At 43.7% G+C, this 25,009-nt stretch overlaps 1 protein-coding gene across 3 annotated transcripts in view; it reads right to left on the bottom strand.

Moving 5' to 3' along the window:
* Positions 1-25,009, bottom strand: part of LOC146860186 (dual oxidase 1-like) — a 1,129,619-nt gene that overhangs the window by 506,268 nt on the left and 598,342 nt on the right. For all 3 annotated transcript variants that reach the window (XM_085644023.1, XM_085644022.1, XM_085644024.1), the window contains 3 exons: positions 23,777-23,964; positions 5,810-6,011; positions 3,558-3,724 (listed from right to left, as the gene is read on the bottom strand). In XM_085644023.1, coding sequence (XP_085500149.1) covers positions 3,558-3,724; positions 5,810-6,011; positions 23,777-23,964 — 557 coding nt within the window. The remainder of the gene's footprint in view (positions 1-3,557; positions 3,725-5,809; positions 6,012-23,776; positions 23,965-25,009) is intronic.

The following is a 25,009-nucleotide window of genomic DNA, read 5'->3' as shown; positions in this document are numbered from 1 at the left end:
CCTTTACATCTTTGCGTTCTCAGGCACATGGGCCTTTAACACCATCTATTTGTCACCCTGGAACACTAGGGTACCCACTGAACCCCCTCTACAACTAACTTGGACAACAACCTTCCAGTGATGGCTGCTTCCTCTTCTCCTAGAAGGGATCCCCCTAAAATTGCCCATATCAGTTACACTCATGGCACCTGGGTGTAAAGTGGCCTGAGGCCTTCTTTACATGGAAATCTCCTTTCTTTTGTTCAAGATGGGACCGAGAACCTTTTCCCTGAAAACTATTTTAAGAACCTTGAGAGAACAGTTTTGGTTTATCCTTGTTTCTTCAGGGGGACCCTGTCCTCGCTTTTTTGACATCCCCTTCCTAAGGTCACCTTCATTGACACTCTGCTGCTGATACAGAGGAGATCCTCCTTAGCAGGTTCCTTAGAAAAAGTGATCCCGGTATGTATCCGGTGTTGGCACAACTCTGTAAAGCAATTAGTGAGAATGTGCTCTCCTAAAATCAGGTTATCAATCACATTGCTGCCTCTCACCCAACCATGTAGTGCTCACTGTACTATTCAACAAAATCCACCCAAGACTGGTTAGACAGTATGTGACTGTCCTTAAAACTCAAGCAGTACAAGGGGCATAGGTCAGCTACCTCTAGGACCAGTATGGTATCCCTCCACACAACGAGCGTATGCTTCAATAGTTTATCCCATTAATCCTCTTCTAGGACACCATGCTTCTTCAGGGTTACCCCATGGACTGCAAACCACTTGTTGATATCACGCCTACCACATAACCAGGGGACAGGTCTTTGGGGATGTGGACCCTTGCGTCTCCATTGTACCCTGTATTCTCACTGCTACCATTGCTAGCTTTTTCTCCTCCAAGCCCCATTCAGTCACATCTTTCTCCTTCTCTGAAGCTGCTTTCCATTCTTCCATTAAGTGAACAGTGGTTCTGCCACCTATTAGCTTTAGAAAGGGTCTAAATTATTTGTATACTTGGTCCCTCTACTAAGATGAGACTATCATTTGATGAAATATGTCACATTTTAAGTCCAAACCAAAAAAACTCATGTAATTCTGAATCAATATATGATTTTATAACAAATTAGGTGAAAGTTGTGTACTCATAAATGAGAACAAAACATATATATGCACACACAGATATGAATCAATCATAAATTTTTTAAAGCGCACTACATACCCATGAGGGTCTCAAGGCGCTGGGGCAGTAGTTTGTCGGGGCCAGTCGCCTCCAGACTAATTTTTCTCCTTTGGCTCAGGGCTAATAATGCTTCAGAATTCACTCGGGCATTGAAGGTCCTCAAGCGGTTCACTCAGAGCTGCCTCTCCTCTCAACATTGTCAAACATTCACGCCCAGTCACAGATCTGGGTTTAATTTATCGTTATTTTGCTCACCACGCCACCCCAGTTCAGTCATAGCCATATGCAAATCAGTCTTGACCCTGTGCCTCATGGGAACAGTCCAGACCGAACTGGCAGGCCAGTTGTGTTGCAAACAAACCATAATTTTGCCCATAGAGTTAATATGAGACTGGTGTCTATTATAAAACAGTAAGGGAAACTAAGCATTTTACATGGGTGGTAATATGTGTGCCACCTTTTGGCACAATAATATATATTTGTTGTCAAGGTACTAATCAAAATCCCATTGTAAGGCAAATACATGTGTTTTGTTGCTGTAGTATACATCTTACCAAAGAATTACTCCATACTAGAGTGGCTGACACCCAAAAGTAAGGAAATAGGAAAACACATGAGCAGGTGTGCAGAATCATATCACAAATGCAAAACTGGACTTTAATAGCTGCCAGAAACAAATGTGTTGTAACTTTCATTGTCTGATCTGACGTTTGATAATGTTAATGTTCTCTTTATTATGTGTCAAATTGGCTGCTCCTTACCAAATACATCTTAGGTCATACTGTTTTTTTGCATATGTGAATGTTTTCAACTGATGCAGTATCACATACTTTGTACCGTAATGAAAAGAAATTAAATTGGTTCCCAAAAAATATATGCAAATTTGGATTGAAATAAGAATTGTACTGTGAGGATAGAAAACCACACTTTGCAACAGCAAGCTGTACAAAAAACACAACTGAACAAAAGCCCGACCATTACCTTGCAAAAGATGCATACTTCTCATAATCGTGTTCCGCTTCAAGGTGGCCGTGGCTTGGCAGTTCAGGCAGGACTGTTCCCATGGGGAGCAGGGTCAAGACTGATTTGCATATGGCTGAGTCCAAACTGAGGTGGCATGGTGAGCAAAAGAAAGATGGGCTGGAGTGCTATACCGAGCAATTGCCAGTGGTTAGACTTATTACAGCAATCTCCCATCACCTTTTGTGTGGTTCATGTACCACCCTAAATGGCACGGGTATACCCAGATGTGGGTATCTTGCTCGCTGTGTTACTGGAACCAAGCTGTACACGGCTGATGAGTCCATAGCTAAGGCGAAACTGGTCCTGGGTTGCTTGTGTTCCGGTACAAGGTGGATCTGGCTTTGCAGTTCCTGCTGGACTGTTCCCATGAGAAGCAGGGTCAAGACTGATTTGCATATGGCTGGGTCCAAACTGAAGAGGCGTGCCGAACAAAAGAATGATGGGTTGGAATGCTACCCTGAGCTATTGCCAGTGGTTAGACTTATTGCAAGCAGCTACCCAACATCGTTTGTCTGTTACTTGTCATAAGGCAGTCACAAAAGTAGCAGAACTTACAACTGCTTTGGAGCAATGTAGCGCAATTCTAGATTTTTTTCAAATGTTACTATTTTGGGAAACACTATGGTGGATAACACGAATTTTCCAGGTCTACTTAGAAAACTCATGCTGAACTGCACTGTATTTGCAATGGTGCAAAAGTGAGGAAGTATGCACAGGCATACATCAACAAGCATGCTTGCACATATGGCATGATGCAGCTTCTATTTTGTAAATCATTTTTATTCACTGTTCCAAAATGGCTTACACCAACAAATAAAAGAAATATTTAAATGTGCACCTGAAAGAAGTGTTTCTACATTTGAAAAAAGGCGTGGCCCAGTAGGAAATGGTAGCTGCCAGCTCCTCCATTAAATTGGAGAATAAACATGTTTATAAGATCATAATGTGCAGAATGTGATGGAACGGGAGGGCGAGCTTTGGAGAGCACTTGGTGGGAGAAATCAAATGAGAGAGGTGCAACAGGGAGTGGGTGGGGCAGGAACGGAAGCACAGTAGATCTTTTGACCTGTAAGATCTAAAAATAAGGGTACCTGTAGCTCAATGTACTTTTAAAAAAAATAGAAAGTTACAATTATAATTTATGTTTAATATGCTTTTGCATTAGAAAAACTAGAATAACAGTGACCAATTATCCACATTAGCCACACTGTGCATCTGTTCCCTAGAGCCGCACAGCTCATGTGCCCTTTTATTGCCAGACTACTGACGCATCCTTCATTAAAACTCCTTTAAGCGAATGCAGTGTGCTGGTTGTTCCCTTAAATGTCTGAAGTTCATGTATGGCGATACGTCTTAGTACTCCTACCGGTTGTTACCTGATAAGTGGCAATCACCCATTTCCGGGCGTGCTGAAATATATCCTCGTCGGACCACGACGGATTCTCCTCTGCAAACATGGCTGCCAAGTGGTTGTGGTAGCGGAACCAGACGATGCTCAGAGCCCGGATGAAGGGGCTCTCGTTAGCTCGGTCACTTCCAAAGGCTGTAACCAAGATTCAGAGTGCAGACATTAGTAAACCGAGGAAGAATATTTGGGATAAACCTATCGTCCTTTCTTTTTACTACTTATTAAATAAACGGTGCTTTCAAGTCATAGGAGCTTATTCACAAAGGTGTTTACGTCTTTTGACGTAAGCTTACAATGGAAAAAAATTTTTTTACGCCCGCAAGGAATCCATAAAGGGATTGTGTACATGCATTCACTACTCTCCATCACAGGCGCGGAGAAATCTGCAGTAGTAAAATCTCATGCAAGGGGTGCAAGACAGGTTTCTATGGAAGTTTGGGAATGCCCACAGCCATGTATGCTTGGCCAAATGTCCAGATCTTTTCCACTGTACAATTACAAATAGTCAGAGATTCACTCCATATATTGAGCTCCAGGATGTAATGTGTAACATATCACTTCCACTATTACAGGGGTTTTAGTGTAGGGCTTTCTCTAAGTGTAAGTCAGATGTTTTACCAAATGGAAAAAATGAAAAAGAATTTGCACAGGAGGCACCATGCTACTGTGGGTAGAATTCTGGGAATAGGTGCTCTTGGCAATAATCACGTGATATCCCAGGTAGTACGTCTGGAAATCTGCTCCTGTGCAGCTTTCCATGCACACTACTAGGAATCTTTATGAATAGCGAAAACATGTAAAAGTATGTTCAGAGAGAGATCTAAAACCATGGTGAATGCTTCAAAGAGTATACTATTTTCTCCCTAGAACAATATCCATTACCTACTCACTCTCTTACGTTTTTGGAAGGTAATGTTACATTGCAGGCTCTTCAAACTCTGATTTTTCACATGCCCTAATTATTTCCTTTTTTACGAAGTAGGGGTTGGGGGGATGTAATATATGCTGAAGTGGGAGTCTCACTGATGGAAAACAGTCAGAAAATAGGACTAAAATTATTATTCAAAAAGGTTAAGCATGCCCTTTTAGGAAAGTGTTTTGGGCTGCTGAGATCCTTGGAGAAAATCCTACATCTCCTCTCTGATCCCGCCCATAAAACTGTAGTCCAGGCTCTGAATATATCCAAATTAGGCTACTTCAATGTCCTTTACCTGGGAGTTTCTCAGTCCTGGTGGAACAGGCTTCAATGGGTCCAGAACACGGCCGCCCGGCACTGCTCAGACTTCCTAGGCGTGCCTTCGCAGTACCGTGTTTAAAAAACTACACTGGTTGCCGTTGAAGCAAAGAATTACCTTCAAGGTTCTCTGTTATGGTTGCAAGGCTCTCTCCTCTCAAGGTCCTACCTACCTACAGTCCATGATCACTCCTGATGTCCCAACTAGAAACCTTAGATCGGCCGTAGCAAAATAGGCCTCCGTCCCAAAATTTTAAAAAGCTAGAATTGGAGGTAGCGCTTTCGCCAGCTTGAACCAAAAATGTGGAACTTTTGGCCTCTGAACTCTGGCTAGCCGCTTCTGAAACTGTTTTCAGGACAAAATTGAAAACCTGACTCTGGATTTGTCTGTAGGGTCTTGGGCCCTAGGCCTGCATGCATGACTAATGACCACGCAGACACTTAGTGATAGTATCTGGAACTGTCCCAGGGCTTGTGCGCCCGGCCCCTTTTAGAAGCAGGGTCACTTGAGTGGTGACGCCTGTAATGGATGGATGGGGGTGAGTGTGGAAGCCAGCCCTCAAGGAGTGGCTGATGGAAACACTAAATTGCCCAAACACTAGAACGTGTCCAGCAGGACACTACACTGGCAAAGACCTACCCAGTCTTTTGGGGTACACATCATTTCAAAGTCAGTATCCTAGCGTGGAACACTTCGTAAGAAGTAGAGCCATGAGCTCTACAAGTTGCATTATGATAATTCTTATAATTAACAAGCCGAGTTGCATAAAAAGCAGCCTCTTAAATGTGTTTATGAGTATTAGATACATTGCATTAATATATATACTGTATTTTCTTTGGTCATTATGTTATTTTCATATAGCAGATGTGTGAATTTCAGCAGGACTCCCTGGCAAACCAGTGAGCTCAGTCACCATTTCAGATCCTGGGATAGATAGCAAAAAACACCTTGTGAGAAATGAATTAGTCCTTTTTCCAATACTTACCATAAATCCCTCCAGCACCACTCTGCCCCGTGGATGGATCCGGAGCTCTCCACATGAGAAGACTCTCGTCAGTTTGCCTGGGAAAGAGCGGGTCCTGTCCAGAGACTAGCTTCCCACCAGAGAAACTCCTCAGCGCATCACTCCACACGTGGGATGAGCCATAGATGGCACTTCCATCAATCCAGGCTGTCACTGAGTTCACCTGTTTACAAAGAAGTTGAGTAGAGCAAGTAGTGCATGTAGAGTAGATCGTCAGAATGCATTGTGCAGCATCCCATCTTGTTCAGTTTACAATCAACTGCAGCAGTTCTTGCAATATGGAACATATTCAATAGCTCTCTGACATTAAGTCTCAAACTGGATGATGTTAATTAATTTGTTGGCCTATTAACTGACTGGTCACTTGATTGATAGGTTGATTAGTAAATTTCAGCACTACAGACCAAATTTTTCGAGGTGCTGTATGCTACCAAGCTAATCTGGAAAATCTAGAGAGCACCATCAAGACAAATGAGCTAATATCAGTTGGTACACAACAATCATACTTTGAAGTAGCTATCTGAAAAGGGTAGACCATTATAGCTCTATAGTGTGGTCATCTTAGGGTACAATATCTATGGCATTTCATCCCTAAGAGCTGTTCATTACGCTGTCATTGATGACGCATCAAAGCACGGTATCTAACAAACATATTTTGAGAAACTAGCTATACAATATTTCATATGTGATGGGAAATCCATGTTTCAGTACCTCAATGCAATTTTGATGCACAACACCTGATGGACATCTCATGTCTCAGTAACTGAAAGGCATCTTATGGCTTCACAATACAGCATCTCTGCAAGCTTTATATCCATTTTTGTTACCTGCTTTAATTTCACATCTCAGTGTATGAGATTGCAAACATCCCAAAGGCATTGAAGCCCCATAGGCTTTCAGGTATATGGGGCTAAGAAGTCATATATTTTTCACCATCATAACAAATGTAACCTTGATGAGTTTAATAAAATATATCAAAACCTAAATATTTGGATTCAAGCCTGGACTAACATAAAATTGGCCCCTTCCTTGTACTTGGTGCCTTATAATATTTGACCAGACATCTGAAGTATATTTTATGGCTCAATATATGATGGCCATTCCATGACTAAGAATCTGAAGCTTACTGGCTTGGTCCCTGCTCGTTACTTTATGGTGCGCAATCCTAAAACCATTCTATAACACATTCTCTGATTTAAATATCTTGCCACAGTGTCTGATGGGAATTGGATGGCAGTTTATTAATGTAAATTTGATGGCACATGCCTTAGGAAGATGTTGAAGGCAACAATGTTTATGTTTCTGAAGCAACCACAGCACCAAGACTGCCCTCTTTGCTGCAACAGACGGCATCCGCACCCTCCTCAACCTAGGCAAAACTGTAGCCCTCATCCTCCTGGACCTCTCGGCCGCCTTTGATACAATCTCTCACCGCACCCTATGCACAAGACTTCGCGATGTCAGCATCCACAACAAAGACCTGGAATGGATCCGCTCCTTCTTCACTAGCAGAACACAGAAACTCAGACTACAATCAGTTCCACTCTGAACCTACAGAGATCAGCTGTAGGGTGCCTCAGGGCTCCTCTATGAGCCCCACCTCTCTTGATCATCTACATGGCCCCACACACAGCCATCGTCAGGCACCAAGGACTCAACATCATCTCCTATGCTGATACCACCCAGCTGATTCTCTCACTCACCAATGAACCCACAGTCGCCAAGAACAACTTCCACAACAGAATGAAGTCTTTCGCCACCTGGACGAAGAACAGCTGCCTCAAGCTCAACTCAGAGAAGACCGGAGTCGTCATCATGGACTCCACCCCCTGAACCTGGGATGACCCCTGGTACCCCGCAGCACTTAGAACCCCCCCACACCCACAGACCACGCACATAACCATCATTCTTGACTACTCACTCACCATGAGCTGCCAGATCAACGCTGTCTCATCATCCTGTTTCCACAAGCTACACATGCTCCAAAAGATGGTCAAGTGGATACCCACCGAGTCCAGAAAGACGGTCACTCATGCACTCATCAGCTGCAAAATCGACTACTGCAGCGCACTCTAGGCCGGCATCACCCAGAAACTCCTCAAGAAACTGCAGAATATTCAGAACGCCTCCCCCAGACGTATCCTCAACATCTCCCGCCACAGCCACATCACCAGCCACCTGAGAGACCTTCACTGGCTCCCAGTCAGCAAAAAAATCACCTTCAAGCTTCTTGCACATGCCTACAAAGCCATACATGACGAGGGACCTGCGTACCTTAACTACATCCACACATCCACCAGAGACCTCCGCTCCGCCCAACTGGCCTTGGCTACAGTCCCATGTATCCACAAGTCCACATCCGGAGGAAGATCTTTCTCCTACCACGCAGAAAAGACCTGGAACACCCTCCCTCTCCACCTCAGGCAATCACCGTCACTGCCTCAATGCAGGAAGGACATCAAAACGTGGCTCTTTGACCGAATCACAGATCCTTCAACTAACCAGCATCCCCCCTCCCCAGCACATTGAGACCCTTATGGGTGAGTAGTCGCACTTTACAAGCCACCTGATTGATTGATTGAATTAATATCACAGTTTGTGACAGACAAACCTGAAGAATTTCATTACAAAGTATCTAGTAGCATTTGCCTTACATATTGCTTTTAGGGGCATTCAATGGAGCAGTACCACTTTGACATTTTATGGTACCATACCTTTGGGTGTCATCGCTGTGCACCTGATGAGGACCAATACACACTACCCAGTGGTCATTTCTAATAGATAATTCCTGCATCTGTATTATATGAGCATTTTATAACATGGTATCTGATGTTTTGTGTCTAGTACAGTATATAATTGGAATGGATGTATGTCGTTACAACGCACACTTTTACAACGCATGCACTTACAACGCATTTTTTACAACGCACAATCCATTACAACGCATGACATTACAACGCATGACACTACAACGCATTTTTAAAAACTACCTTTACAACGCATTCCATTACAACGCATACTACCATTACAACACATACCATTACAACGCATAATATTAAATTGCATTTGAGGTAAGTATTAGATAGTATAGGGGTAAAAATTACTTTTCTAACTCCAGGGGGTGCAACAGTAGGGTAAGTGTTGGATAGTATAGGGGTAAAAATTACTATTCTAACTCCAGGGGGTGCAACAGTAGGGTAAGTGTTGGATAGTATAGGGGTAAAAATTACTATTCTAACTCCAGGGGGTGCAACAGTAGGGTAAGTGTTGGATAGTATAGGGGTAAAAATTACTATTCTAACTCCAGGGGGTGCAACAGTAGGGTAAGTGTTGGATAGTATAGGGGTAAAAATTACTATTCTAACTCCAGGGGGTGCAACAGTAGGGAAAGTGTTGGATAGTATAGGGGTAAAAATTACTATTCTAACTCCAGGGGGTGCAACAGTAGGGTAAGTGTTGGATAGTATAGGGGTAAAAATTACTATTCTAACTCCAGGGGGTGCAACAGTAGGGTAAGTGTTGGATAGTATAGGGGTAAAAATTACTATTCTAACTCCAGGGGGTGCAACAGTAGGGAAAGTGTTGGATAGTATAGGGGTAAAAATTACTATTCTAACTCCAGGGGGTGCAATAGTAGGGTAAGTGTTGGATAGTATAGGGGTAAAAATTACTATTCTAACTCCAGGGGGTGCAACAGTAGGGTAAGTGTTGGATAGTATAGGGGTAAAAATTACTATTCTAACTCCAAGGGGTGCAACAGTAGGGTAAGTGTTGGATAGTGTAGTGTAATATTATGCGTTGTAATGGTATGCGTTGTAATGGTAGTATGCGTTGTAATGGAATGCGTTGTAAAGGTAGTTTTTAAAAATGCGTTGTAGTGTCATGCGTTGTAATGTCATGCGTTGTAATGGATTGTGCGTTGTAAAAAATGCGTTGTAAGTATAGTGCGTTGTAAAAGTTGCGTTGTAAAGGTTGTTCCCCAATCGGAATTTCATGTCACACAATCTGATTAGGTGCAACAAGATATTGTGTCTGCCATTTCATGGTACCGTATTTGTGTGCTACTGCACATAAACCTACTGTAGCTCATTATCATATTAATGTTTTCTGGCGCATTATATAATAGGAACATTAAGTCGTAGGCCTTGATTTGGAATTGTCGGATTGAAGTTGCTATTTATCGCACCTTAACAATAAAAATATTGTGGCTACTTTATGTTTTTTGATGTAATTAATAGCAGCTATTCCGAGTTTTTGGGGTAATAACATATATCTTTTTGTACTTAATGCACCAAGGGCCTAGTTTACTAACATTTTAAGCAACGCAGTGCAGCAAGGGAAGTTGCAGCATTGCATGAAATGGAGAGCTCATAACTGTGTCATATGTACGAATAAATGGCACAGGTCTGCTCTCTCCCAGCACTGACGCGCTTGTGGCTGCCTAGCGCCATTGCAGGAACTCATGCCACAAGAGTGCCTGCGTTGTGGTCAGGATAGATTTGATGCAAAAAGGCATTCCTTCCTACATAAAAACTATCATTTGAGGCAATTTCCTCTTTGCATGTGTGTTTCAGAACAATACAGCATCTCTGCTAGCTTTTCTTCCATTTTTGTTACATGCTTTGATTTCACGCCTCTTTGTATGATGGGATTGCAAACATCCCAAGGACATTGAAGTCCCATAGGCTGCAGGTCTATGGGACTAAGAAGCTATATACTTTGTACCATCTTTACAAATGTAATCTTGATGAGCTTCATAAAATATATCAAAACCTGAATATTTAGACTCTAGTTTGGACTAACATAAATATTTGCCACTTCTTTGTACTTGGTATCATGCCATTTTATTACCTGACATCTAAAGTGGAGAATGCAGCACACACGCAAAGAAGAAAAAACAAGAAGAAATAAAGATATTTCTCCTCATTACGCCAGCCTTGCGCAGGTAAACCATTTTGGCACAACCCATGTTTACAAGTCTTTGTAAATATGGGCTTGCATCAAAATGCATTAATTGATACAAGGAAACGCCCATGCTCCATTTATATGAAGCCTATTTGGAGCAAAGTAAAGCAAGGCAACGCTTTGGACTGCGTTGTGGTATTTATTATTAGTATTTTTTTTTTACAAAGCGACACAAATCGGGATTTGCATGGCTTTGTAAACCCTAAAATAGAGTTTAATAGACGCTATTAAGTATATCCAATAAATAAAGTACCCATGGTATAATTATTATTCAGGTGCAATAAATAGCAACTTCAATCCGCCAAAAATGTGAAGCATCCAGATGCATGATCTTTGTAAGCCTGGAACCCAATCCTGATAATATGGGGTTTATAGTTTGTGCATTAATAATAATGATTAATATGTCCTAGTATTGTCGATTCTACATATATAGGTTGAAACACATTTTATGTGATACATAGAAGTGTGTTTAATAATGTGTTATAGTGTGCCACATTTCCTGTTAGAAGTCATCTTGGACAAGATGGATGCCATCTCTCTCACTCACTGCTTCCGCCCTGAGTGCATTTCACCACAGGCTCTGCAGAGCACAGTCAGTCTGATGTGTAATGGTTTTTGTACACTCTTGTGATTAAATTGCTTTTGATTAACATTCTCCTGTTCCCTATGATTTGAAACATTATCATCTTCCCGTCTGCTGCCTTTTGTTGTGCATAGTAGTCCATTCATTTGCTGAAAGTTCCATTGTATAAATGTTTCATATTTGTTAGAAGATCTCCAGATGGTAATAGCATAGAGGGTGCTGAATACGTTTTTTAAAATGGGATGGTGCTTGTGTGTTAAGGTTATATGTATTTTGTGGATTTTTGTAAGGTGTGAGGCTATCCACCAATAGTAAAAGAAACTGAGGATATAGAGAAAGCAAAGAAGGAAAAAGAGCAGAATCAGGATACTGACGAGGATGATTCTTCTATTATTGATCTTTGAACTGTAGACCTCCTCCTTATACTGACAGTGCACCAGGAACTGTTGCTGGTTCTAGCAGGGTACCTGATACGGTTGCAGCTGGACATAGCAGTGGTCCACAGAGAACCGCCACAGATGCAGTTGCTGGTGCAATAGAGAGTGCCTCACCTGGAACTGCAATGACTGCAGCACCGAGTACTAGAGTAGATGCACCTTCAAAGTGATTCATCTATTACAACAATAGTATTCGACTAAACTTCCAAGTAAATAACTATAAACGTTTGACTTTTAAAAATTGAATTTGGGTAAATGTAACAAGAAATAATTGAATTGAATAAGTTACATAATACAATGTTGACGAAACTAGGTATTTGATCAAAACAGCAGATAGGTGTGTAAACAAAGTACATGATCAAATAGAAGAGTTAGTTGATGAGTTTGAAGGCAATATCAGTAAGACGAAGCATGTGATGAAAAATTATAAAATGGATCCAACACATAATGAAATAAAAGAATTGGGATTGATGACATTAATAGCTCACATTAGGATTTAATTGAAAAGAGCAGGGAATGAAGTGACTTGAGGATATAACAGGAAATATGGAAGAGAGGGACAACAGGTAAAAAGAAGGTGAAGGAATCAGAGAGCAATGCGAAGACTTCAGTTAGTGATTCGGAAGTGGCATATGGGACGATTTGGGGTTTAAATTGAGTGAGGAGCATAGTGTAAGTCTTGAATGTCCTGTGTACAAAAGATGCTCTCTATGCCTTTACTACAAACTCTCTGAAACTGAGAGAGGAGACAGAGGTGGTACAAGGTTCCTAGGCTGATGACAATTTCACAGATGCTATGAACAGATTTAAATTTGCTATTCGAGATAGTGATCCATAGTGAATAATGTACTTAGTTTAAAACTGTGGTTGCATGGCCAACAGAGAACCCATCTTGAGTTGTCCCTTATAATGCTCCTTCTGTGAAAGTGGCTAACAAACACAGATAAGTGACTGAATATATGAAAAAGAAAATGCCTGGAAAGGATATTAATTGGGCGAACATTTTGAAAACTTCACAGGAACAAAAGGAGTCAGTGCAAGATTATTATGAGAGACTCCTGCATATTTTTAAAAGGCACAGAGGAGTTGATGATCCTGAGAAAGATTGTGTTAGTGGCTTTGTTTTGACTTTTGTTGTGAGTTTACGTACGGAGTTGTGTAGTCATATACAACAAAGGGAAATGTGCGAAGCAGAAAAAGATTAAGGAGAAGTTAATGATTGCTCAAACAACACAATTTGAAAGTGCTTGAAATCAGTTGATGGTTCAGATATGTGATATGTTCAAATTTGAAATGCTGGAGCAAATGGAATAACACAGATGAAAGGTGTGTCTCAGGGTGGTCTCTTCCCCCCAACTTTTAGCAATCCTCTATTTTTTCTGACCTTTGTTTTTGCTGGCCTTGTGACTCTGCAGACCTTACCCCTGCTAACAAGTGCTAAAGTGAATTTGCTCACTCCTAAACCATGGTAACATTGGTTTATCCCTAATAACCATATTTAATTTAGTTAGAAATTCCTAGCAAAGTGGTACTGCATGACCCCGGCCCTGTAAATTAAATGCTACAAGTGGGCCTGCAGCACTCATTGTGCCATTCACTTAAGTAGCCCTTTAAACATGCCTCAGGCCTGTCATTGCAGCCTGTGTGTGCAGTTTTAAATTGCCATGTCGACCTGGCATAATAAGCCTTTTGCTAAGTCCAAGCTTCCCTTTTTAATACACATAAGCCACCCCTAAGGTGGGCCTGGAACAGCCCAGAGATTAGGGTGTATTTAAAAAGTTGGATTTGTACTTTTAAGTTTGACTTGTTCTCGTAGTGAAAAACACCTTAAATTTGTTTTTCACTACTTAAAGGCCTGACTCTCATAGGAAGATATAGGAGTTACCTTATTACATTTAATTAACTGTAACTTCCAAATGGGAACAGGTAACCGGGTGATGTTTGGTGTTTTTGGAATTGTAATGAAAAATCCTCGCTTACTTTAAAGTCGGATTTTAAATTACAATTTTGAAAATGCTAATTTTGGAAAGTTGGAATTTTCCTTTTAGCCCTTTAGTGACTGCAGCCAGTCTCTGGGTCACATGACTGCAATATAGCTGACAGTTAGGCTTTGTTTATCCCTCCTAGATAGCCACACACAATAGAGAATGGTAGGTGTACCTGGATGTCCATTGCTGGCAGGATGGGAGGGAGGAGCTGGGCACAGCCCTACTTACACTTGAACAGGCAGTTTCCTGCCTCCACACAATAGGCTGTATACTCCCTGTAGTTACTCTGGAGCCATGGCATAGGAGGCAGAAAACCTGCACACTTCAAAGGGAAACCTCTAGAAGCTTCTCCCACTTCAAAGGAGGCACTGGGTATAAATATTGGACCTCAAACATCAACTCCTCCGTACGCTTCTGGACCTGTGGATACTCTACCAGGAAGAAGGACTGCTGTGCTGCTGAAAGGACTGCAACTCTGCTGGACTGCATCCCTGAAGGATTGCTGCCCTGCTGTGCTGACCTGCTGCCCTCCTGCCTGGGTAAGAAGGACTGGACCTGCATCTGTGAACCAGGACTCCAGAGTCCTCTAGAGTGACTCAAGGAGCTTGGTGGCTGGGGTCTTAACTAGAGCTTCAGGGGCAGAAGGCTCTAATACCCTTGAACCCACCTGGATTCTGCCACCTGTGAGTCTTGCCCTGCCAAGTGGTGCCACCCCAGCCCTGGGCCCTTACAGGTGAGCCAGAAGGTGCTCTGTCTGTCCATTTCTGAACCCAGCAAAACAGATGCATCTCCTTTGTTGCATGGTACAATCCAAAGAAAAACCATCGCATCACCTCAGCTGCAAGGATTCTCTTAGCGTAAGGCGTGTGCATCGACTTCACAACCACCTGTGGAAAGCTTTCCCGATGCAGGCCCTTGCATCGCAAATATCTTGTGACAGTAGTCTCGACAATGACACAGGTTCTTGCAATGCAGGCTCACAGCTCCTCAGAACCAATGCATAGCTTAATCAATGCCAAACTTCACATCGCAAGCCCTCGTCGACAAGTTCTTCAATGATGATGCATCCTCAGCGCTAGACCTTGTAATGCTCCACTCCCAGGATTTAAGGTTATCTTGTTCAGCTCACCTAACTGGATCCCTGCAGTCGACCCAAGCTCCATCGTGGTTTGCCTGAACTTGCGAGTTTTTACCGATCAGATATTCACAGTTTTCGCTTTGTGCTCATTGGCGCTATTTTCACTGAAATGTTTAAAATTGCATATCTCTGGTGCCACTGATTGGAAGATTGTTGTTTTGGTCTTATTTTATTTCTTAAAGATTACTCTAATTTTTTTAATCTGTGTGGGATACTTTATTAGGATATTTTAGCTGAATATTGTTTGAAGTGTTGCATAAATACTTTACATATTGCTCCAAAATTAAGCCTGACATTTCGGGATGTAAAAATTTAGAGGTACAGTTTTGCTCCCACACAACTTGGAATTTCGACCCCATGCAAACAGGGTTTTATATAGGGGCAGGTAAATTCACACCAGCTCAGAATCAGCGACGTAGTATTCGTTAGCCATTTCATTGCTCTGTATCTGATGTTCATTTCATGTTACAATATCTGATTAACTTTCATGCTCATAACATTTCACAGGGCAGACGCTGATGTGTATAGTATTCCCAGAAGCGCAGTAAAATCGTGGAAAATCATTTAAAATGGTTGCAGAGCATTATTTTACAAATCATTAGATGACTGCATTTCATGGAACAGTAACTCTGGTGAAGAGAACTGTGCTAATTCAAATGGTTGCTTAGCTAATTCATATTATGCCACTACAATATATATTATATCAGGAGGCATTCAGTTTTCAACTCAAATGAGAGTCAAAGTGCTAGCCCTAACTCCATTTTAAATCAAAAAATGTATTCCTTACAAAAATCTTTGGAGAAGGAGGTAGGTGGCCTGAGCTAGATGCATTTTGATTCAGAAAAACAAATATAAATAGGATAAAAAGTAGCATTTTGAGAAGTTGCTCAATTAGGTTTTGCAGAATAGTTATGATATCCCTATCTAATGGTATCATTCTTATGATGTTAAAACTACTCTGCAATAAGGACAAAATCCGCACAGTTTAGAAAATAAAGAGTTGCGTATGTGCAAAACCTGGATATTGGTAGATTTACACTCCAAGATAAAAATATAAGTTGACTGCAGGGACGAAAGTGCCTGCACTGTATGGCCAGGTGTGTCTTCCTTCTATTTTTGCTTATTCTTAAGCTACCTTGTTATTGTTTCAGTTAACTAGAGAATCCGAACATCTGCAAGCCTTTTAGAGGGTATAGCCTGTTTTTGTGCTCTATCAGTACTGCCAAGGCACACAAAATATGATGCACAGAGTCTTCAGTTGGACAAATGGTTGGTGTCTGATGACTATCTAGAACTGATGGAAATACCTTTTAGCAGTGCCCTTAGGGGAGAGTCTTGACAGTGTTGAAGGAGTGTTGGTGTGGGGTGTGTGGAGAATTGAACTGGGAACTGTGTTTTTACTTTGCTCTTTTTAAAAATACATTTGCTCTGCTTTTAAAAAAACAAAACTTACTCTGCTGCTGCCTTTGCTCTTTTGCACAAAGTTTCGCTTATTTCAATTCTTGCACTCGCGCTTGACCGGAACCAGCGCTTTTTGCGCTAGGAGGTCAGCACTCTAGTCTTTTGGCCGGCGCCTCTATAAACGTCACCCTGGAGCGACCGCGCACAGCGGGCGCGCCGAAGGCGCGCCGAAGGCACGCCAAAGGCAAGCCCGTCTGCGCCCGTCCGCGCCTCAGACGTGCCTACTGTGCCTAATAATGCCAACAATGCTGCCGACGAGCCCTTATTGTGCACGAAGTCTCCTACTGTGCGGCATTGCTACTCCCGGCCACAATTGTACCAGCTCCACACCGGTGCCCGGACTCCGGAAGTACCGGCGTTGGCACATGTTTCAGTGACCACTGGCTGCTCTCCTCAGGTGGGATTGAAATGTGGACTTTTAAATGTGAGGTCTCTCCCCAAACATTCTACGGAAATTCAGCTGCTGATTGACGAACATGATTGTGATATTTTGTTCATGACGGAAACCTGGCTTGCACCCGGTCTTGACTTGGAACTTGGTGCTGTCTGCCCCCCTGGGTACAGAGCCTTTCACAAGCCTAGACCCAGTGGCAGGGGTGGAGGAACCGGGATGGTTTTTAAAGAAAGTTGGGATTTCTCGCCATTAGATATTGATGAGATCTCGCAGCTTGAATCTCTGGGCTTCTCATTGAAAGACAGATCGGGCCATGTCTTGACTGGAATTCTATGCTATAGACCTCCGGGGACTATGAGCGAACAGTCACAACTGCAGTTCCTGGATGTGATCAGTAATTTGGCACTCACTCATCGCAGGTTACTGATTCTGGGAGATTTTAATCTCTGGTCCAATGCAATGATGAAAACAGCGTACAATAACATCATTCAATCATGCGCCAATTTTAATCTGTCACAACATGTGTTGGAGCCCACACACTCGGCAGGACATGCTCTAGATCTAATTTTCGCGGCAGAGAATGTAGTGATCTTGGACAATATCCTCCCAGTGGATTGGTCTGATCACCATTTAATTAGATTTAGAGTCCTATCGATCCCTAGGGGCAGTCCCCCCCCCGCCTAAAGATAGCAATAGTGTCTTAGGCAGGGACTGGAAATCCCTGAAAAGGAAAGCTCAGTGTGGCTCTTTATTCAATGATGCTCCTTTCCCTGCGCCAGGGCGTTCAGTCGACTTCAACTTTAAGGAGCTCTGTAGCTACATCATGACTACTATTAATAGGATTGCTCCACTGAAACGGGTTAGGAAAAGAGGCTCCCCGTCGGCACCCTGGTTCTCCGAGGAATTAAGAGCTTTTAAAATTCAGTGCAAACACGCAGAGAGGCAGTGGCGTAGGCAGTATCTGACCAGCGATAAGATTATCTGGCGTGAACTGCTGGTCAAGTACAAGCAAGCTATCGCTTCCACTAAAGCGTTGTATTTTGCGGATCTTATTTCAAATTCCCCGAACAGTGCTAAATGTGTTTTTAACATTTTGAGAGGTGTTGTTAACCCAGAGTGTCTGGCGAATAAGATCACCACCTCGCAGGATTTGTGTGATGGGCTGGCTGCCTTTTTTCACAACAAAATAAAGGGAATCCTCGAGGGCATGCAGCCTAATTCTGTAACTAGTTGCAAGGCTGGAACTTGCACTTCCACAGTGGATCCGCCTGACTCTACAGTACTCAGGCCATGCGAAGAGGTACCCGTGGGACTTTGCCTAGATCACTGGACCTGTCCTTCTTTGGAGGACTTCTCCAATGTGGCCATGAAAGTCTGCTCTGGTTCTCCCTTAGACCCTATTCCGCAGAAATTCTGGAAGGAATTAGGGTCGGATACCTTTCCGCACCTCCATATGATTATTAACCAGTCATTAAACAGTGGTGTAGTCCCAGCCTGTTGGAAGGATGCGTTGGTATCCCCCCTTCTAAAAAAACCCTCGCTGGATCCCGCTTGCTACGGGAGCTATCGTCCTATTTCTTTACTGCCCTATCCAGCCAAGATAGCTGAACGACTTGTCAGCCAGGAGCTTTCAGGGTTTCTTGAGAGCAACGGGAAATTGGAGGAGAATCAGTTTGGCTTTCGTCCGGGGCATGGTACCGAGACTGCACTGATCACTGCTTTGGACGATTTGCGAATGCGGGCGGACAAGGGGCACTCTGCAACTTTGATACTGCTTGACCTGTCCGCCGCATTCGATACGGTTAGCCACAGCATTCTCCTACATCGGCTCGAGGAGATAGGGGTCACAGGCTTGGCCCTAAAATGGCTTTGCTCTTACCTGTCGGATAGACGGCAGGCGGTTTTTCTGCCTCCATATCAGTCAGATTTTCTGCCAAATAAACACGGGGTTCCACAGGGCTCTTCTATTAGCCCTATTCTGTTCAATGTTTACATGCGCCCTTTGGTGCAAATCATCAAATCATGTAACATCTCGGCAGTTAACTATGCCGATGATACGCAACTGATTATCTCCTTGGATGGTAATCAGGTGGACCCCTTACCCACCTTCCACAATTGCATGATGGAAATGACGACTTGGCTGAGGAATAATGCTCTGCAGTTTAACGGTGCCAAAACTGAGATTTTACATTGCTCAGTGGGCAGGGTACCTTTTACCCTGCCTCACAACTTTTGGCCTCTCCCTCTGGACACCCCTCTGGTTCCAGTAAAGACTGTTCGCAATCTGGGGGTCTGCTTTAATGAGAAGCTAAGTCTGGAGTCGCATGCTAACAAGGTGGTTTCTAACTGTTATATGATCATGAGAGGTTTACGTAGGATTTTGCCCCTTCTTCCTCCTCATGTACGAGGTACAGTGGTCCGATGCACAATTCTTAGTCGCTTGGACTACTGTAACGCCTTGCTGCTTGCCTCACCTGCATATTTGATTCAGAGACTTCAACGGATCCAGGCAGCTGCCGCAAAACTCACCCTGCTGAGACTGCGTTCCTCTTCTAGCACTAGGGCCTTGTCCGAACTACATTGGCTGCCCGTGCATCAGAGAATTTTGTTTAAATCTCTGTGTGTAGCTTTTAAAGCTCTTCATGGCTTTGGCCCTATACCACTGCAAAATATTTTCAGATGGTATATTCCTACGCGCATGCTGCGTTCCTCTTCAGCTAGGCTGGCCCTGACTCCCAAAACAACGAGAGCCACCCTGGGAGGTTGTACCTTCAGCACTGCGGCTGCACGTTTATGGAATAGCCTCCCTGTGGAGCTACGACTGGTTCAGGATCTGACCCTCTTCCGCAGACAGCTGAAAACCTGGCTGTTCCCCAGAGCCTAATTCTCAGCCTCCCCTCGGTTCTCCTTTCACTCTGTCTATTAGCGCCAGGATGCCCGTAGGGTTGCAGTGCGCTTTACAAATATAAATACTACTACTTTAGGCCACTACAGTAAGTGAGTTTCCTTATAGTGATTGTGGTTGTATCTTAATGCTAGAGTGCCCTTATATGTTATCAATGGTGCTTACTGGAATACAATGATGATAGTAGCAAGTGATAAAGGTTGTCCTCCATATCTTCTTTCAGTGTAACAATAGCTCTGCAACTTGTGGGGAGGGTAGGAAGAGTCCCCGTTTGTATGTGGGTGACAGTATGACTAATATGTAAGTGAATACCTTCTATGCACATTGTGCCACAGTTATGAGTAAGATGTGCAGTCAAGTAGTTAATCCTCCTGAAACATTCCACCATGAACAATTTGGACTTGAAGCCTGACCTTTCTATCAATGTTACAATTGTTTTTTCGAATTGATCAAAGAGTTTTGCATTCAATCAATCAATCAATCAGGGAATTGTAAGCATGCTACTCACCCGTGAGGGTCTCAAGGCGCTGGGGGGTGGAGGGGTCCGCAGATCTTTTTAACCGAAGAACCAGGTCTTGAGGGTCTTCCTGAAGGTGTTCGGGGAGGAGGTGTGTCTGATGTCTGCCGGTAGCTCATTCCAGGTCTTGGCTGCAATGTGAGAGAAGGATCTTCCGCCTGCTCTGGCTCTGTGGATGCGTGGGGTTTCGGCCAGTGCGAGGTTGGAAGATCAGAGGTTTCTGTTGGGTACGTGGAAGTTGATTCTGTTGTTGAGGTATTTGGGTCCATTGTTGGGTAGGCATTTGTAGGCGAAAGTGACTGTTTTCTCCATGGGGAGCAAGTTGTGACTTTGTAGGTGTTGGCTGATGTGTTCATGTTGGGGATGCCGAAGACGAGTCTGGCGGCAGTGTTCTGTATTGTCTGGAGTTTGCGGAGTAGAGACTTGTTGATGTCGGCCTAGAGTGCGTTTCCATAGTCCAGTCTGCTGGTGATGAATGTGTGGCTGACTGTCTTCCTTGACTCAGGGGGGATCCACTTGAAGGTCTTGCGGAGGATGCGGAGGGTGTTGAAGCAGCTGGAAGTGACGGCGTTGACCTGTCGATTTATGGTGAGTGATGAGTCGAATACGATGCCAAGGTTCTTAGCGTGGTGTAGGTGGGCATCCGATGGCGGTCGGCCACCAGGTGCTGTTCAATTCAGAAGGGGTGGTACCGAGGACGAGGACTTCTGTCTTCTCGGCGTTGAGCTTCAGGCAGCTGTTGGTCATACAGACTGCAACGTCTTGCATTCTTTTCTGGAAGTTGAGTTTGGCAGTGGTGGGGTCTTTGGTGAGGGAGAGGATGAGCTGGGTGTCATCGGCGTAGGATACGATGTTGAGGCCGTGTTGTCGGGCGATGGCTGCTAGGGGGGCCATGTAGATGTTGAAGAGGGTGGACCTCAGGGATGAACCCTGTGGGACTCCGCAGGTGATTTTCGTGGGGTCAGAGAGGAAAGGTGGGAGTCTGATCCTTTGGCTTCTTCAAGTGAGGAATAATCGGATCTAGTCCAGGGCTGTGCCTTGTATGCCTGCGTCGTGTATTCTGGTACTAGTGTGCGGTGAGAGACTGCGTAGAAGGCCGCTGATAGGTCGAGTAGGATGAGGGTTGCGGAGTGGCCTTGGTCCAGGAGGGTGCGGATGTCGTCTGTGGTGGCGAGTAGGGCAATCTCTGTGCTGTGGTTGCTTCGGAATCCGGATTAGGGTGGGTCAAGGACGGCGTTCTCTTCAATGAATCATGTCAGTTTCCTGTTGACTTTTTTCTCTGCAACTTTGGCTGCGAAGGGGAGGAGCGAGATGGGCCAATAGTTCTTGAGGTGGACCTTTTGAGCAGGGGTCTGACTTCTGCGTGCTTCCAGTTGTCTGGGAAGGTGCCTGTTTTGAAGGTGGTGTTGATGGTGCGTTGTAGTTCGGGTGTGGCTCTGCGGTAGATGTTAGGGGGTAGGGGTCGGCGGGCGCCCCGAGTGGATGCTTTTCATGGTCGAGGCGGTGTCTTCGGCTGTGATCGGTGTCAAGTTGGAGATGGTGGGCTGGCTGGTGTTTCTGGGGAGTGGTGAATGGTCGATGAATTTGTCGTAGAGGTTTTTGATCTTGAGGTGGAAATAGGGTCCAAGCTTGTCACAGAGGTCTTGGGATAGGGTGATGTCTGTGGCTTCGCTGAGTGGGTTGGTGAATTCTTGAATGACACTGAAAAGTTCCTTGGAGTTGGTGGAGTTGGCCAGGGTTTTGTTCTGGATGAAGTTCCTCTTGGTGGCTCTGATCTGGTTGTGGTAGTCCGCCATGGCATCCATGTACGTGGTGTGGTTTTCGGTTGTCTTGGTGTTTTTCCAGTGTTGTAACCTGTGGCTGTTGCTATGCATCCTCTCCACAGTATCAGTTCCCTACTGCTCAGCCAGTGCTTGTGTGTGTGTGTTGGTGTGTGTGTGATGTAATGGATTGTCGATAAGTGGCTGGTTGGTATGAATGTCCTTTGAAGAGAGTGGGCTGAGCAGCAAGGATGCTTCTCCTGGTGGGGTGTTTACTCTTAACCTGTACCTAAAATATTACTTCTACCATAAATCTACATCCTTAACCTACAAGATTTGGCTACCTGACTGATATCTACAAAGGAGCTTTCATTTAGAGATTACAACACTAAGCTCCAAAGAAAGACCAGACTTGCCTACGTTGAATAGCCCAACAGAATAGCTATTAATGCAGGAGAGCCATGCAAGTCTAATGGGACCAGGCAAACGGTACTAATAAGGGTTGTCATTTTTTCAGTAGAGCTTTGTCAGTGTAAAGAGGAATTGCATCAAGAGAAAGGGGACTCATGGAGAATATGTTGAGAAGAGAATGATGACCATTCTAGTAACGTTTAAGGGGAGACTTTTCCAGCACGCTAATAGTGCTTTTATATTTACCAATATTTTCCTGAGATTTAACTCAAGTAAATCATATAGGTTAGTGGCAACATAACACCCTACACTGTCAGGGCGTGGTGTGGAAAGAGTTTGATAGATAGCTCGAACAGGAGCAGAGTATGTCCGGCTGATCACTATTTATATCCTGAGTGCTGGCCAAAATCAAGTGTTGATTGTCAGACTACTGGAAATGGCTGAATAGTATAGGAATTATAAATTAAGAAGTCATCATTTTACAAAGCAATTTTGTAATGCCAGCCACTGCAATGGCGTAGCAAGCTCAGGTGGTACCCGGTGCGGAAAATTTCTTGTCACCCCCAGCTTGACAAAATGGCAAAAATATGCGTTTAAAACACATATTTTTGCCATTTTGTCACCCCCCTCAGTGATGACACCTAGGGTGGCCTGGACCCACCGCACCCCCCTTCCTATGCCACAGAGCCACTGGACGAAAAGTGAGTACCTTTCTGCTTATTTCATGGTGCAAAAGGCTTGATGTATAAATCGAAGTGCACAAGAGAAAACGAGGAGCCCGTCTAGTATCTCTTTCGAAATTGCAATTTAGCTATTAGCAGCCCATTAATCAATATTCTAGCTACGTGGAGTTGTCAACATACAGGATCTTTAGGGTTTGCTTTCTCATTACCCCATTCAGTTGACGTCTGTTTACAATGAAATTCCTGTTTACTGAGAATATGTATATGCCACATGAATGTACATTTCCCCAACCACACATGGAAGCCCACAGCATTATTCTGAAGAGGTGGTATGAAATCAAAAGACTATGTTACTATCCCTCTCATTTCTATAAAAACAACAATTCACAATGCCAATAGATCTGGTTTCAATATACTAGGGCATGGTAACATTATTTATGCATATGTTGGTTTCCATAGGTTAACATTTCCTTTGCCAATGCTTGTTTAACATTATGATACGAAGAACTGTGAGCCCAACTTCATGACTTCATGTGGAAAGTAACAGCAATCTAATAGCCCATCAATAAACTGATTCCAGCTGTCTCTGATGGATTACCTATTGAACTGCACACTTGCAAGCTTCCACAGCTCGGGTCAAACCAAATGTCTACAATTGCTCAGCAAAGCCTGATACAGACATTTACCTGATGTCGGGGATTGTTTGGGCTTTGACCAGTTCGCTTGCACCATTTGCTCCGCTGGAAAGGCAGAACCACTTTCCCAGTGCCTTTGGGGTCAAAGGTTGGGTCTCCTTTTGGGATCTGAATATTTAGGAATTCTGCAGGGCAGCCGGAATGACCTGCACCCAGGATCTCAGATATAACATGGTAACCTATAGCAAGAGCAAGAGATTAATAAGAGAGTACATACAGTTGTTGGCATCGCCCCAGACATGACAGAGGAAAATATTTCAGAATTTATCATCAAATATTGTTTGCTAAAAAAAAGGCCTCCACTGCCTACTTATTCCATTGACAACATACCAATAAAAAGCAAACATGGCCTAAAATTGACCAGGCGAGAAAATCAAATAGGGAATTAAGTCAAATGTGGGAGAATACTTATAAGTCTAATAAGCTCCCAAACTAAGTGCTGTCACCTGGGGCAATAGCTACTTACCTATGTTTTAGTTGTTAAACATTTGAGGAAATCGAGTGTGAACATTTTATATCAAAAGTCATTTAGATGCAGCTGCGGCCGGTCCATTAGGGCTGAGGGGGCATGCCTCCTCACCTTCTGCCACGCAAGAAGAGTGTCTGTCAGACTGAGCAGAGGCCAGCCTGACTGACACTCTTCATTTTCAGGTAGGGCAGCCAGGAGCTATACATGCACTAAATGCACAGGCTCCTGGTTGCCTGAGTTGAATTAAACTCAGCTGAGGATGTCACAGCTCCTATGGGTGTGACCTTATCCGCTCCATGAGGCCCTTCCCCTCTGTGGCGAGGTGTAGCATCACTCATTGCCTTGGACCTGGGTGCTTCAGTTTTGAGCCCTGAAGCGCCCAGTGTCAATTAGTGACACTTTGTCACAGAGTGGGGTGGGTCATCAATTTCACCCACCCCATCCCACTTCTCTCATTGGTTGCCCCTTTTAATCAATGTTTGGTGCTTATGTACTGTTGAATTTTTGGTAATGAGTGCTGTGAATGGATGTGTGTGTGTGCGCATGTGTGAATGCATGGATGAGAGTGAGTGTGTATGTGTGCGTATGTGTCACATCCTCCCCTTCCCTCCTAAAATTACCAGCCACCACTGTTTGGATGATAGAAAATCTTGAGGAGGTCTGTTCTCAGTTTGTCAAGGGTTACTTCATAAGTATGTGCCAGATGTACTGAAAAAGTATTGCAAATACTGATTGCAAATTGCAACCAGTTTTTT

The sequence above is a fragment of the Triturus cristatus genome, chromosome 3_1 (genome assembly GCF_964204655.1).
Source record: "Triturus cristatus chromosome 3_1, aTriCri1.1, whole genome shotgun sequence".
Lineage (NCBI taxonomy): Eukaryota > Metazoa > Chordata > Amphibia > Caudata > Salamandridae > Triturus > Triturus cristatus.
This window is presented reverse-complemented; position numbering and strand designations above follow the sequence as displayed.